The sequence below is a fragment of the Malurus melanocephalus genome, unplaced genomic scaffold (genome assembly GCF_030028575.1).
Source record: "Malurus melanocephalus ecotype Western Australia unplaced genomic scaffold, MMel_1.1 scaffold_13, whole genome shotgun sequence".
NCBI classification, from domain to species: Eukaryota; Metazoa; Chordata; class Aves; order Passeriformes; family Maluridae; genus Malurus; species Malurus melanocephalus.
Window position 1 is genome coordinate 4,834,743 of NW_026623245.1, and position 15,661 is coordinate 4,850,403.

A 15,661-nucleotide genomic window follows, 5' to 3' on the forward strand; every position below is an offset into this window, starting at 1 on the left:
GGATAGATTTACCTGATGGCTTTAATCCACCTGACATTACTCTTTAGCTAGGAAATGTAGTGGCATTTTCTGCAATTTCCTGTAGTCCCAACTCAGCCAGCACCCCCTCAAAAATCTGAGGGACAAAGTTAGTGCTTTGTGGCTCAGGAGATTCCATCCTGGTCTTGAAGTCTACAGTCATTAACTGGGAGGAAGTCAGAGCAGCTTTGGACTGATGGAGTCACTGAGTTTTTCCTAAATAGGGTACCTGGATTAGTACCACACCCTTGGTGCATTATAAACTGATCCATGTTCCAGGTGCTGTGGAAATAGGCACTTTCAGTCCTGCCAAATTCACTGCAGAAAGCTGGACTCTTGTTGCAAACCATGTCTCATAGTAACAAGGGTAGAATAAAGCATTTGTGAAATACTAATTCTCAGATGCTTCCATAGCTCATAAAAACTTGATTATCTTTTTTCTTACAGATATTGTGGATGCTTTATCAGACCCAAAGAAATTTTTGTCTATCACAGAAAAGAGAGCAGACCAAATGAGAGCTATGGGTATTGAAACTGTAAGTAGAATTGATAACAAACACAGCCCCCTTATGTCCATGCTGTGTTCTCTATTTAAAGCAAACTGGTCCTTCTACAAACAATGCACTTTATCATTGCTCATTTTCAAATATAAACTGCTTTGTCTGATTTATGTCATTTACTGAAATACACACTGACTTTTCATGGATCACATTATTACATCCTTTAGAAGGGGAAATTTTAATAAATGGGGACGGAGATGTATTTTAATAAGTAGCTATTTTAAATAGGTAATAAATGCTTTACTATAGCATTGTTTGAAAATATGTTGCAATTTTATTATCTTTAAAGTAAACAAGTTCAGAAACTTGCTGTGCCCCTACTTTTGACAACAGGTAAAAGAACAATTAATTTATTATGATGTGAATGTTTCTTTCAGAGTGATATAGCTGATGTACCAAATGACACTTCCAAGAATGACAGAAAAGGCAAAGCCAATAATCCCAAAGCCAATGTAACACCTCAGAGYAGCTCTGAGCTTCGACCAAGCACCACTGCAGGCTTAGGATCTGGGACTGATGCTAAGAAAGGTAGGAAAAATCACTCTGAAGTGATTCAGAAAGTCACAGACAAACRCTCATTCAAGTTTAGTTTTGCAATTCTACTCATAATTTTGCCATTGGGAGTTATCTTTGTCTGATTTGCAAATAAATCTTGTGTATTACTRGAGAAACYRTATAAAARTRATACAGCTTTGTTTTGCTRAATGACCTCTTCTTGTAGCTGTATMCCTTAATATACAGCTTTATTTTTTAAAATATATTTGTTATACACATAACCTGCATGACTCTRGGAATAGTTTACTAGTAAAGATTCCTGGAGGAGTGCCAATAGGAGTGACTATTGTCTGGCATATTCYACAGAAAGCCCTCTGSTTTTTTTTCCTCCTCTCTCAAATCCCTTGGCAGAGTTGCAGATTTAAGTAATTAAAGGTATTTAGAATTCGCTGGATTCTGCAGAGATTTCCCAACAATTAGAAATGTTTTCACAGTGTGGTTTTACTCTGAATAGTGATTATGGAAATGGCATGTTTATTGTAAAAAAAATAAATTAAATGTGCTCTTTATAAGTGAATAAGTATTTTTACGTAACCATTCAGTGTTCACTCTACAAAAGTCATTTTATACAGTCAAATGGGATTATTTGTTTCTCCCATATCATCATAGGTAATAAAGATTAAAGAGAGAAAACAAATTTGTACAGCTGAATGAAGCACAATAAATATTTCTGTTAATGGGCCACAGGAATTGAATGTAGTTCACTCACTCATCCACCCTGGCCCAAGGGTATTGACAGGAGTGAAAAGGAGCACTGAGGGCTCATGTTCTTAAATTTAGACACACATGGCTGAGTACACATTTGTGAAGGGATCTCCTGAGCAAAAAGATGCCATTTCTCTAGAGTTGCTTTTGACAATGAATCCAAGGTTCAGGTTGTCTCTGGCACCTGAACTCTTTCAAGAGTTCTTCCCTGGTGTAAACCCCAGGGATCACTTTATGCAGAGAGATGTTTTCATATGTCATGTATCATCACCAACAAGGGTTAGTTTTATTGGGCATTCATTAAACATGAAATTTGGTGGGGTTGACAAGTGATTCCTGGGGTCAGACCTGGAGAACTAAATAAATGTTCTCTGTGGTAATTCCATGTAGTAAATGTTTTAAAATAAAATCCTGAGGAAGTCTGTTTAAACACAGCAGCCTGATGCAGCCCTGCCCTTAAACTAAGTTTTCAGCATTTACCACTTTCCTGTGTGCAATTTTTATCCATATTTTTGCATGTTAAAATAGAGCTGTTTATATCCCATGTAATGATCCTTATTTTGCATTTCTTATTTCTATGATCTATTACGATCTGAATAATTCTACCACTCTTAATGTATACAACTCATCTTGCTATTAGAAATTGCTTATCCAGCAAACTGGGGAAGGCTTTCAAATGCACAAAAATGTGGGGTTTTTCTGTTCTGTGGCTTTCAATAARAGTTAAATGCCTTGAAAAATTCAGCCTCTGTCTGTGCCTGCATCTGTTCATGTTTCATTTACCAGACTTATGTTGATACCATATACTTGAGAAAAATCTTATGCTTCTAAGAAAAGAAAAAGTTCATATTCCCTAAGGAGATTGCCAACCTCTCCTCTTTTCTTTTTACAGCATCTGAACATTTTCCAGTTAAATTCACCTTAAAAACCAGAAAGTCCTTTTCAAGGCAAAGGAAACCTTATAGTCCACAGACACTATTAAGAGCAGTTAACTAAATATATTTGCAATGTATAAACAGACAAACGGTTTTTGTCTGTTATCAGAAAAAAACCTTAAAATCTACAATTCTCATAGTGTTGTATTAACATTTTTATTAACACTTGCATATAGGATGTGCTTAGTAGGTTAAAAAAATCATATATCACAGAACATTTACTAAAGTGTAAATGTGAAATGAGATTGGGTTTTGTTTGCATTGCAGTTAGAGATTTTCATTCATCAAAGTAGTACTGTTAGTCTGGTGTGATTGAAATTTCATTAGAATTTAAATTCCTTTCAGTTTTTTTGTTTCTCCTTCATTTTTAACTCTCCTTTTATCTTGAAGTGCACTGTTTCTCCTTTTCCCATAGSCTGATATTAAGCAAAATGCAAATTTTACTTTTGTTACCATAAAGGCTGCAGGTGAATGTTCCCTTCTGTGTTTTAACTTGAGAAGCACACCTAGGCTCAGTTAATCCTTTTGTAGTCATGTAGARCCCTACCCAAGAAAMYTCCCCRCTGAAAGAAGTGGTGCCARAGCAGYTTCCAGCTAGGCACCAAAATTCTGMAGTTGATTTAATATTCATAAATGGTTTGCTGTGTTTGCTGAAAAGGAGCTTTTTTCAATTCTTAGATTGCTGTGTTTTGACACTTCAGTCCAGAATTGTAAGACATTAAAATACACTCATTGATTCATTTCTGTTTTCATAAGGCAGTTGATTGAAGAGTGCATGGGAAAAGGAAATTAACTGTATCTTAGCTACATCTTGACAAATAATTTTCTCATTAACCTGTGATTATTTTTATATGTGGTGGAAAACWTTAATTAATTGGTGAAGTAAAATGTAGGTTGCTGTGGTAAAACTCAAATTTTAAATATGAGTTATACTTGCAATGTATGAAGATTTAGATAAACTGTATCAATACCTTCCTAGGTATAGACCTTATTCCTCAAGTGAAGATAGAAGATTTRAAGCAAATGAAGGTAAGCATTGACACAAAATTTTCAAGATGTGTTCCTAGTTCTTAGTTTGAAGTAGCCAGGATTTTACCTGGTTATAATCAATGCGGTCACAGAAAAATTGATCTGGTTTCTCTTTTTTTAGGCTTACATAAAGCATTTAAAGAAACAGCAGAAAGAGCTGAATGCCTTAAAGAAGAAACATGCTAAGGTATGATCATTAAGAGTTCTCTGAGTCTAATTGAAAACAGCTCCTCCCTAGCACAGGCATTTCCTAATTAAATTATAGGGAAAGACTAAAGAATGGTCCCTGGACCCCAAAAAAAGGCATATATGTTTTAAATGTACTGAAATAYGCTTCAGTGGGCACATTTTCCCTTTGGCAACCCTTTGTGTGTCTCCCTGAGACTGGGTGCACATTTGTTTGACCCATATGAGCATCCAAAGCTCATCTTTTCCAGGTAATGATTTTATCTTCTCCCTCTTGCACAGCTTATTGACAGGTAGCATGGGGAAAAAAGGCAGCAGTGATGGGAGGTGGTGCTGCTCTGAAGAAACTGCAAAATCACCAGAGAGAACTAGAATGTGTAGCTGAGAAATGAAATGGCCTGGTTCTCTTCATTTAAATCTGTGCTAATAACCACTTTAKAGTCAGCTTTTCCTTGGCAGTGATACCACAATTCCATATAACACTGCCACAAATATGCTTCATGTTAAAAAATCACATCCAATTTTCTCCTGCCCTCTTTCATCAGAAAGCCATTGCTCTTGTTACAGAAAGAGTTTATAATAAGTGAAGAAARCATCTTAAGTTCTGAATTTTGGCAAACTCTTAAATCTGCTTTGGGCTTTTGGGGCAGTTGCTCCCTTGCTCTCTTTGCTTGCACATTTCAATGCAGATCTGATGTCTTGTGGTTGCCTGGGCATTTTGAATGTCAGTCTTTGTGTTTATTTTCATGTCTGTTGTTTGGGGTGTGGGAGTCTCTGTACAGTGAAGTATGGAGAAACTACTTTCAATAATTGGCACTTTTGTAGTATTGAAAGGCATATAAGAAAATKAAATAGTTACATTTCAGCCTCCTTCCTGATTCTGTGCAGAGGGGAACGGAGCGATTTCTGCATTTTTGTGTTGTGTGCAAAGCCCATGCTCAAAGAAGAGTGTCTGTCACCAACACTTTTGGACACCAGCAGTTTCTAGATCTTCCTAGGATCAATCTTTTGGGGGGCTTCTTATTTGTAAACACTACTTTGTCATTTCAACAGACAGAATTTTGCTACAGAAGAGCTCCTGTGGCTGTATAGAAAGCAGACATACTCACTAGTCTCTGTCCCTCAAACACGTGACCCACAGGAGTGTAAGGATATCTTAGCCAAGATTGTGATTGCTAATACTAAAAAAAAAAAAAAAAAAAAAACCATCTGTTCAGGCTTGCACTTGCTTCCTCTAATCTGAGGCAGAAATTGCCAGCCACAATCTGCAAAGGCTGTGCACTCAGAAGGGCTTTCAGCATTAGCTCAAGCACAGCTATTTCATGTCTGAGCCAGCCTCTGTCCTGCTGGCCTTAAGTACACAGTGCAAGGCTGTCCTAACAACAAAGTGCCTGCCAAGGGCATGCCTGGCTAAAGCCTCCAGCAAGGGCAGCTCCTGCAATTCCAAGAGTCTGAGCAGGAAAGTGCAACCATTAGCTCTGTGCTGATCTCAGGGTACTGCTCACAGTGCTCATCGCTGTTCTTAGTGCATTGCATCAGTTGGAAAGGAGAGGAGGGCTCTGCAGTTGGGTATCCATGATCAGCCTCAGGAATACTGTGCTTGAAGCAGACTTAACTTAAAAGCTCCAGAAATAGGTTGGCTCTTGTTGAACCTTAGGCACTCCAGAGATCTGGAGGAATAAGTAAGCAGAAGGGAATTGTTCATGATGATTAAGGAAGGAAAAGTCTGATACTTTTCCATCCAAAATTGGCTTTGGAAAATGAGTTATGGAAAACAAAAATGAAGTGGTGCCAGGCTTCCCAGCACACAACACTCTGTTGGTGYTGTTCTCTGATACTATCTTTTATTTACTTCTGTTCAGCATTTCAGGCATTTTGGCTCCAGCAGCTCTGATAACATTTTCCAAAAATCCCTCTGTTAGGATTGCTGAAGAACAGATGATTGCTCTTGGGAGCGAAGAACATGATCCAAAYCTCAGTCCACTTGGAAGCTATCAGCCTCTGGTGCTGTAGTGTTCCTTGTGTTTGACTTCTGAAAAGGAGTGTCAGATTCATCTAATTGTCACCATTTTAAAAACCTCCTTGTTAGGAATAACTTCTCTTGAATTTTAACTCTGGTAACCTGTGCTTTTGGYAATTTTAAAAGCATGTGTCCAGTCACTTCTGCATGGTGCAGAAATGCTTTTCTCYGAATAAAGAAAATCCATCAAAACACCTACATTTGGCTGCTTTTGAGGTATTTTCTGCTTACAATCCCTGAAGTAACTTTAATCTCCCAGTATGAGTTAATATTGATATATTATATTCAACCACAGAAGAGCTGATGTGTCTGAATGATGTCTGTTGGTTTAGATCTCTTTTTTGTGAAATTATACATCAGTACTGTTTGGGTAAATGATCTGGGATGGCATCACAGGCTCGTGGGGCTTTAGGGGCAGAGAAAAAGTCRTGGAAGAGACTCAGTCACCCACTTSACCTGTTAGCAGCCTTCTCTCATGGGCACCTACTTCATTTTAATGTTTTGTGGGGCTGTCACATYGTTCTGTGCTTTTTGGGCTAGGCASAAGARGAAGGATAGGGAGGGATTACCTTGATATATTCTCTACTAGCCAGCAGCACAACAGAGGATTGTAGTGTATGCTTTTAGTGGTTCCAGACACAGCAAGGATAGTCACAGTTATCCATTGAGGAATTTAATACAGTTCTAGACAGTAACTAGAATTGCATAATTAATGTGAATCCCAAAACTCATATTGACATTGAAAATATGTGCAGTAAAAAAGAACATGTGAAAAAATATCCATTTCACAATGCAAAAGCAAGAGTACAAAAATTTACATGGGACTGTGGACTAATGAAGTTCCGCAAAATGGATTTTTGAATAGGAAATGTTAGTTCCTTCTTTTTTATTTCCTCATCCTTGCATTCTGTAATGAGAATCCTCCAAACCTCCATTTTCAGTTGTGCACAGTATTTATGTTGCTTTAGGGAGATACCAGGCAGGAATAACAGTTTTTACAATGTGAATCCATTTCCTCTTCCCTTTAATAGACTGAACTGTGATTTCTGCACACATCCCCCAGTGGAGCAGTATATGACTCTTTATCCTTTTCCTATGGATACTCTTGCTGTGATTTGAGTCTTTTTATGCCAGTTAGGTGGCCTCTCAGAGCACTGGCAGAACTGTGGTCTCAGTTTATGATGACATATAATGTTGAATATATTCATGGGAAAGCTGTGCAGATTCAGTGGGCTTGAGGAAATCATGAGAACTTACCTGAGAAGACTTTCGCCCACAAACATATTCTAAATCAACCTAGAGCATGTCACCAACTGAAACTTTGCATTTGAAAACAAAAAGTGTTACAAAACCTGCTCATATTTCTYGGAATCTTGACAGAAGTTTGGGGCACAGTGTTGAGATGTGAGGGATTTTCTTCTGAGCACAGACAGAAAATCAAGCTTATATGGGGAGGAAAACCAGGGAAGGGAATGAGAGGGATATGGTCCACAATAWATTTCAGATGCAAGAGTTGTGTGTGAGTTATATGTAACAGTAAAGGGGATCTGAAAAATATTTCAGTGGGCTTGTGACAAAGAATGAGGGCTTGAATGGTGGTTGTCCTGAGGGAAAAGCAGGAATTTTGGCTCTGCACRACGTGCCCTCCTGGGTTATGGAGTGGGTCAAGGTCCCATGCTTTGCAAAGTTTGTGCTTAGTCTTTCATGGCAAGAATGGGATAGTTCTGCTCATTTAGAGAGGAGTGGGTGGTTTGAGAGATGCTCTCAGTCACTTCACCTGTGGCTGGCTGGTGCTGTCAAGCTTGTCATTCTTGTCACTGTCCGCATTTTCCCCTGCCTGGTTAGTCAGTGTAAATATCCCCTGGTGAGGCTGGCATGTGTTAATATTGTCAGAGTCTGTTTGTTTCCCTTTAAATCCTCTATGGAACGGAAWATTCAGTTCCCCACTCTAAATGCAACACTTGGAAGCTCTGTGTGTTCCCTAGGGAAGTGCTTGGCAGATGTTGGAGCGCTGGGGCACAGCTCAGTACTAAATTTTTTGAAAGCATTGCAACATTTGTGTTAATGTTTTGGTAACAGTRAGTGTAAAAGTATTTAATTAGCATTTTTAGACGAAGAAACACTGATAAGGCAAAGGTGTTTAGAAAATAATGAAGAGCAGTAGAATAGCAAGTGTAGAATAGATGCAAAAACAGCTTTAAAAAATAGAGATGAAGTCCTGGATGAAGCCATATTAATTAATGAGGTTCTTTTTGCCACAATTAATGAAATATGGGGCAATTTAGTATTAATAAAACAACATGAATGAAAGAACCATTTTTCCTATTGTAATGTAAATTCAATATTTAGTGTTCTCCATGCTGGTAAATTATTTGCATCATTATGAGTTTKCTGTCCTGATAAAGGAAAATATAAATTTAAGTTCAATAATGAACTGTACATGTAAGCGCAAAGTGAATTTTGTTGTTTCTGGCCCARTCTTATAATGGAAAGCACCAGTCTGCATGAACAGCCTAGTGTATAATGTGTGTTAGTGAGTCACCTTTTGATCACAGGGAAAGGTTTTCCCTCCACTTTTATAGATAACCTCTCTCCTCTGCCACATGAGCAGTGTAAGTCACACCACTGTGACAGTGGGTGGCATCCATATGTGATGCTCCACAGGTTGCCCAGTTTGTCCAGTTTATCAGCACATGCTGCAGTGTTTGGGGGTGGGAAAATGGAGGAAATGGTTATTTGCAGTCTGAATAAGGAGTTGAAAGTTGTGTTGCATAGATTGCTGTCGCTTGCTAAAGATGTCTGCCACAGAGTGGGATTTCTTAATGATCAGAGTGCTGCTGTCACTGGGGGTCACAGGCCAGAGCTTCAGAATTACACTTAAATGGACATTTATTCCAAAAGATGGCCATTTCATCATTCACTATTTTGTTTTAAAATATACCATATTTTTAAGGTTCACTGCAGGTTTTAATTTTTYGAACAAAGAGGAAATGTTTTAGTGCTTATGGTGGAATACCTKCAATGTTTAATACCAGATGGCTAGACCAGATGAAATTCTGTTGTCAGAGTTGTCTGTTCGTACCCTGATACTTCTTACACTGTAAGAAAATTCAAGATGAAAAAATCCAGCAATCTAATGGTAAGGTCTGACTGTTTTCCAGGAGCACAGCGCCATGCAGAAGTTGCACTGCACACAAATTGACAAAATCGTGGCCCAGTATGATAAAGAGAAGGTRTCATATGAGAAAATGTTAGAGAAGGCAATCAAGAAGAAGGGGTAAGATACTATTTTTTATTTTTTTTATATCAGACTTGTAACAAATTTTATGTTTTTGTGGTCTGGAATAAAGCATTCATRAAAAGGTCACTGAGGTGAATGAATTGCAGTTTGAACCAGCATCCTGCATCAACCTGAGCTGCTGGAAGGTTCCAACAATGGGCTATAGATGTTGGACTCACTCTGCTGTTTTCCACTCTTCTGCTCTCATTTTTAAAAGTAGAAGACATGGAATTGCCTCAGATTTGTATTTCTGTGGTGTGCTCTGGTCTCCCTGCACTCTCCAGGGAACGTCACTGTCGTGTTCAGTGTGAGCAGACTAAGATCCTCAACAGCTCTAATGAGCAGAAAGCAGCAATAATTTTTAGGTAAAAAGCTGGCTTCTAAATCTTAAATGTTTAAAATTAATAGATTTTTGCTCTGCTGTTGAGTTGAAGTTTCTTTTTGACAAAAAACCTTCAGGTCCTTAGATGTGATAAATCAACCTTACTCTTTTGAGTGGAGTGGAGTTGTTTTGATTTGCACAAGCTGATGGTGTGGGATATTTTCTGTGGAAATCTCCTCCTTGTCCCAGAAAGGTTCCTGGAAGATACTGAGGACTTTAATAAAATGTCTAATTCTAATTTGGAATTAAGTAGCAGGACCTGCTGTTGCCTTGCTGCTCATCTGGCAGCACTCTCTCCCCTCCACCTTTCACCCTGTCCCAGGAATGTCATGGAGACAGCAGGAATGACTTCAGTTCCATATCCAGTTATGCTGATAGTTGTTCTTAATTTCATATTGTTGTTATTGTTGTCATCTGGCAACAGCAGCTGGCAGCAACTCACTCACTGAATACTGACTATAGATGCCTGGTTGGCACTGGATCCTTCCAAGAATATTTTTTATATAAATTATTTGGAATGGTGGTGGTTTTTGAATGTGCCTGTTATAAACTGGCAAAGGAACAGAAACAGAAGTGTCAAAAGCAAACAAGGTAAGGGTCTCCTTACTAAATTATTGAAAGATGACGGTTCATGCTTTTTATCCAAGACAGGAGACCTGTAAGCACACAAATATTTCTAAGCTAACTAAGGAGTTTCTTCCAGAAAATCACTACTTCTCCAAACAGAGAGGGGATAACTACAGGACTGATTAATTTAATGTGGCTTTGATTCGATTTCATTGAACACAACCCAACAGGTTACTGATACAGCTGGATTTTTAATTACAGTCRGGTTATTTACTGCAGTGGCAGTGAAGTGAACTCTGGGTATTGCATCATTATTATTGTGGGGACAGAAAGATTTCTCTGGTGTTTAAGAATCTCAGTGTTCCTGTTGGTCTGAGAAGCAGCCAGTGCCTCTGCCTGTCCAGACAAAGCAGCCAAGGAAGGGCTGTCAAGGAGTTAAAGGGGGAAATGGCTGTCCCTGTGCAATAAATATTGGGAAGCTCTGGATAACAACGCTATCCAGAGTACTCCCAAATGGGACAAATATCAAAATAGTTGATAATTTGATTCCCAGTTTGAGGTCACTTCATTGACTACTTGCACCATTTTTTCTTAGTTTTATAGCACATCTTCTGTGGATACTGAAGCCTTTATGATAGCTTCATATTATGAGTTAAAAAAAAACAAACCAGGAAATGATCACTCCAGAAGCAGTGCAAAGCCCAAAACTGTTCCTTACTATGATTCTATATCTTCCATGCMCTCCACAGCTCTCAGTCACCTGATGGATCTTTCAGTCTCACAAGAATAACTAATTAACAGCCAAATCAAAACCAGTATCAACACAGACTTTCTGTGAAAACACTTTTTAATGCCATATCAAAATATTTTAGGGGTTTCCTTTAGGGTGAGCCCTGAAAGCCCATTCTGCAAAGTATGCCCACCCCAGCTGTGCAGTGTACTAAAGCACATGCTTAAAAGTAAACACATTGGTTGACACTTTTAAATTTTATTGAATTTAAGTGATCTGATGAATCCAAAGTCCTGGGTTCAATGAGTGCAGGACATGCTCCGTTTCCTTGGCTCTCATTCTGGAGCTTTTGCAAGCCATAAAAGTTGTAAGAGAACTTGTAAAATGTGTTTTCAAGGCATTCATATTGGAATTGTCAGATTATTTCCAGACAAAAAGGCCTTTGATAGGTGTAAAGACAACATTCTCTTCTGATCTTGYTGAGCAGTTTCTTTTGTGGTCCATTTCTGCCACATGGTGTGACAAATKTCAACTGCATCTTGTTCAGCAGAGGAGGATTTTTTAATCACATGGTAATTCACTGACAGATGGACAGGATTTTGCTCCCTGTGCTATTTCTGTCATACACTTCAAATGCTTACAAATCTCAGAGAGGCATATGGGGATAGGTATGCTTGTGTTCCCACTCTGAATTSGAGTGGGGGCACATAAAGATCCTTTTGAATTATTGGGACTGCCCAGAAATTCAAGTCTATGTGTGTGTGAGCATGGTGACACTGGCTTGGGCTTTCCCTGGTTATTTGTTCCCCCATGGAGCTCTGACTCCATAGTTAAACCATGACCCTGCCACTGTGTCTGGGGCCAATTCCCATTATGTCCAATGTCCAAACTGGCTGGAAGTTGCCTTGGGATACGATGAAAGTTGTGTTTCCAGGTGGTGTGGATGTTTGGGATTCTGAAGAATCCACTGATTGAACTAATTAGGCTGTTTGGGGATAAAATATGTCTGATTCCCCTGAGAAGCAGTATCTTTCCTAGTGAACAAAAAATCAAATATTCCATTACAGCCACACCCTGGTCACAGTGTAATCAAAGACACTTCCCTTTCAGCTGTTGGGTTTTCAGGCAGAGTGGTCAGAACCTCTCTCTGTGAGTTCAAATTGATTCCAAAGTGTCAAGTCAGTATTAGAAATATCTACAAAATTTCCGTTGCTCAGGCTAGAAAAGAAATGACTGGCGGCTCTTGGGAAAACAAGACACATCCCGCACTATTTTCTGTAAGGGCTTTCCTGGTACTGTTTGATGATAATATTTCCTGCTAATTTCCATAAGTTTAGCAGTACTTTGATATGAAAATAGGATTTAAAGTTGTTAAGAGTTTCATAAATCTCCTTTTCTGGACCAAACGTGGATTAATGTTACTGCAGTCAAGCAATGACCATCCCTATTAGGGCCAGCTGCAGATGACAAATGAACGTGTCCCTGTCCAGACAGCGGAGTTGCATCACATTACATCAGWGGATAATCCAGCACAGAAATACTCCAGTGGTGCTCAAACAGACTTCTCTCAGGATATTGTTTTATTCCAGGCCCCTCCTTTGCAACCCGTTCACTTATTCTCACAGAGGAGCACCTACACTATCTAGGCATTCAAATCACCCAAATCACCCTCTGAGAAAATTATTCAAATCACCTCATTTTCTCCACCTCAAACTAAATATAAGTAACAAAAGTACTTTTAAAAMCGAGTATAAAATCATGGCAAGGCACTGAATAGGCCTGTAAGTTTTCAGGCAGAAACTGGTTTCTTTTGGCAAGGTATWTTAAGCCTGGAAAAGGAACCAAGTCTCATAAATGGAGATGCCTGACATTCTTGGCAACAGAATAATTGCTGGGCCAATCTAGAATTAATCATGTGGTGTTTGAACTGAATGATCATTAATCCAACAATATTTTGTAAGTTGTGAATGAATTGCCAGAAGAAATAATTTCATTCCAATACGGTGCAGCACTTCAATTTTGATTAACATTTTAATTAGTAAGAGCTGACTGAATGGGGAGATGTTTAACTTGTGGCACACATTTGCAATTTTCCTTTTTTTTAGAGGAAGTAATTGTGTTGAATTGAAGAAAGAAACGGAAATTAAAATTCAGACTCTAACATCAGATCACAAATCTAAGGTAAGCAAACAGCCAATTTTAACACATGCAGCTTCTGAAAAAGAGAGTTTGAGACCCAAGTGGTAGTTAATTTTCTTGGAAGCATATGAATAATTTTCAGCAATAATAACATGTTGAGAAGAATGGGARTAATTGAGTGTCTAAAAGTGTTTCTTAAAATTTTTTAAAGCAACATCAATTTCCTGCTGTTTTGAAATTTTTGAAGAAAGTGCCATATTTGTTCCTCTTGAAGTGAAACTGGTCATTTGTGTCAGCTCTAGTTAAACAAAGAGAGTATGTGTTGTCTGAAATTTGGATGCTAAATACATTCCCAAAATACATACATAAAGAAGTTTCTATTGAATTTTCCATCATTGTCACCATAGCCTTGGTAATCTGTTTTGTAGGGAATGAGGAGTCCAAGTTGCTCYTGAACCAAATGCCTTCTTATTTCTAGTGGTTTTTTTTCACCCATTGCTCACTTGCATTGTTTTCTCCAAAGTCCTGGGAATAAGAGTGCTCTGGAACTCAGCCTGAGTTAATTTAGAGAAGCTGTTCTCAAGCTCATGGCTCACGTGGAATTGCTGAGAGCTGTGTCCTCTGTACCTTTACACCACTGCTGTGTTCAATGATTTCCTATTTCCTTTGGAAGTTTTATCCTGGGCTTGTTGACATGCACTCATGATTTTGAAAGATATCCAGACTAGAGGGTGGCAGGTGCCCCAGAAAGCTCATCCATGTACAAAATCATCTGGAGGGAGAAGAGTACTGGWGACTGACCCCAGTGAAAACTGAAAYCTGTGAAAACACTCAGACTAGAAYAGAAAATAGACACAAACACAGCCACATCTTTGAGGCTAGAGTAAGTTCATTTCCATCTTGCTGCCTTTTAGCTTTAGTCTTTGGTTTTATTGTTTCATGTGGAGAAGATCTTGGTTTTCTAAGCAAGGTTTGCTTTCTTGTTGCTGCCCTCTGAGCTGTAGATGTGGCAAACACCCTGGGAACAGAACCTAAAGGATTCTCTTATCTCCCTATCTTCTTCCCCTATCTTCTTCCCCTATTGAAAGTCAGAACCCTTTCCTTAAACAAAAGTGAATTTGTTAACTTAAAAAATAAAAAAATTGGTTCCTCTCTTAGTGAAACAAACTCTCTGAGGAGTGCTGGCTCTTGATCATCCAGAAATAAGCTCCAAAAGGCATTTGGAGTTACATTATATAGAAATTTCTTTGCTGTGATCTCTCTGTCACCTATGTCATTCACAGTATGGAGTTRAGTGTCATTTRTACWCAAGGAACATCCAAATGTTAATTARTCTTCCAAATCCTATAAATGTGACTCATGTTCTCCCTTTCCACAAATATATTCCATTTCTGACCTCTGTTCCTTTCAAAATCCTGCCTTCAATCTAGTTCCCTTTCATTTAATCCATACCTCGAAAAAAGATCCATTCACACATCAGGTTTTAGGATGACATTTTGAAAGGAGACTTAAATGTAAGATTTGAAATRTAAGACTTGAAATTCCAAGCTTCTGATCATTGGATAATTCCCAAAGARCTGCTCTGCCAGTCATCTCCCTCTATCGTTTCCTCTAATGATTTTCARTGTCCTGCTCAGTGTGGCTCCATCAAAATTGTCCATATTATTTACCAAGCTCTTTTGTTTCAACTGCTGTGTGTGGGCCCCTGAATTATTCCTGGAGGTCGTTCAAAGGTTTGCAAGCAACAGATTGGAAAACAGTGCTCAAGACCAYTGGGAAATTAACTTTTATCTTAGATGAAGGAAAGTGCAATTAAATTAGATTAAATTCTGAGATGCTGAATGCATTACACTGATATAGCGGGATTTTGATTAATTAACAGTTGTTCAGCATTTCTCAGCATTTGGCCCACTAATTTTGATATCAGATTGGAACATAATTCATCTTTAATTACAGCTCATGTCCTCCYGTACAGCTCTGTGCCACAACATGCCTGTAACACACCTTTAGCACCAGAAACCTTTTTCTCTACAAAACTCTTCCTGTCATGAGGAAATATCCAGCCCAAGTTTGACATAACATATTGAAATTAAACCTGGATATCCCCGTGTGTACTTCACACACAGTTAACCTAGCAAATGCAAATTACTCCCCTGCATTAGGAAAGTAGGTCCCAATATCAAGCAAGCAGARGATGAAAAGRAAAAAAAAAAGGGAAAGATTACTTCAGAGATCATTTCTGCCTGAACTTAGTGACTAAACAAACTTCTTGCATATATACTATGCAAAAGAAGTTTCCTTATCAGGATTTTAATTAGTCTCTTAGGCCCAGTGTAGGGACAGATGAAAGGACAGGCTTGCAAACACAGTCTGCAGAGCAGGAAAGAGAGAAGTTAGCTAATGGTTATTTTTCCTATCCTTTACGACAAGCAATGCTCCCTAAATCGCAGAAAATAGGGCAAGAGCACAGCCCAGTGAAAATTAAATAGTCATTTCAACTATGCTGCTAATAAATTGGAGAAAAGCAGGGATGTTCTCTGAATTYACTACAGCTG

The 15,661-nt window shown here is 38.5% G+C and overlaps 1 protein-coding gene across 3 annotated transcripts in view; it reads left to right on the forward strand.

Moving 5' to 3' along the window:
* Window positions 1-15,661, forward strand: part of PLCB4 (phospholipase C beta 4) — a 184,120-nt gene that overhangs the window by 153,173 nt on the left and 15,286 nt on the right. For all 3 annotated transcript variants that reach the window (XM_057382838.1, XM_057382830.1, XM_057382848.1), the window contains 6 exons: window positions 466-554; window positions 956-1,106; window positions 3,753-3,802; window positions 3,924-3,989; window positions 9,170-9,285; window positions 13,073-13,148. In XM_057382838.1, the coding sequence (XP_057238821.1) occupies window positions 466-554; window positions 956-1,106; window positions 3,753-3,802; window positions 3,924-3,989; window positions 9,170-9,285; window positions 13,073-13,148 (548 nt within the window). The remainder of the gene's footprint in view (window positions 1-465; window positions 555-955; window positions 1,107-3,752; window positions 3,803-3,923; window positions 3,990-9,169; window positions 9,286-13,072; window positions 13,149-15,661) is intronic.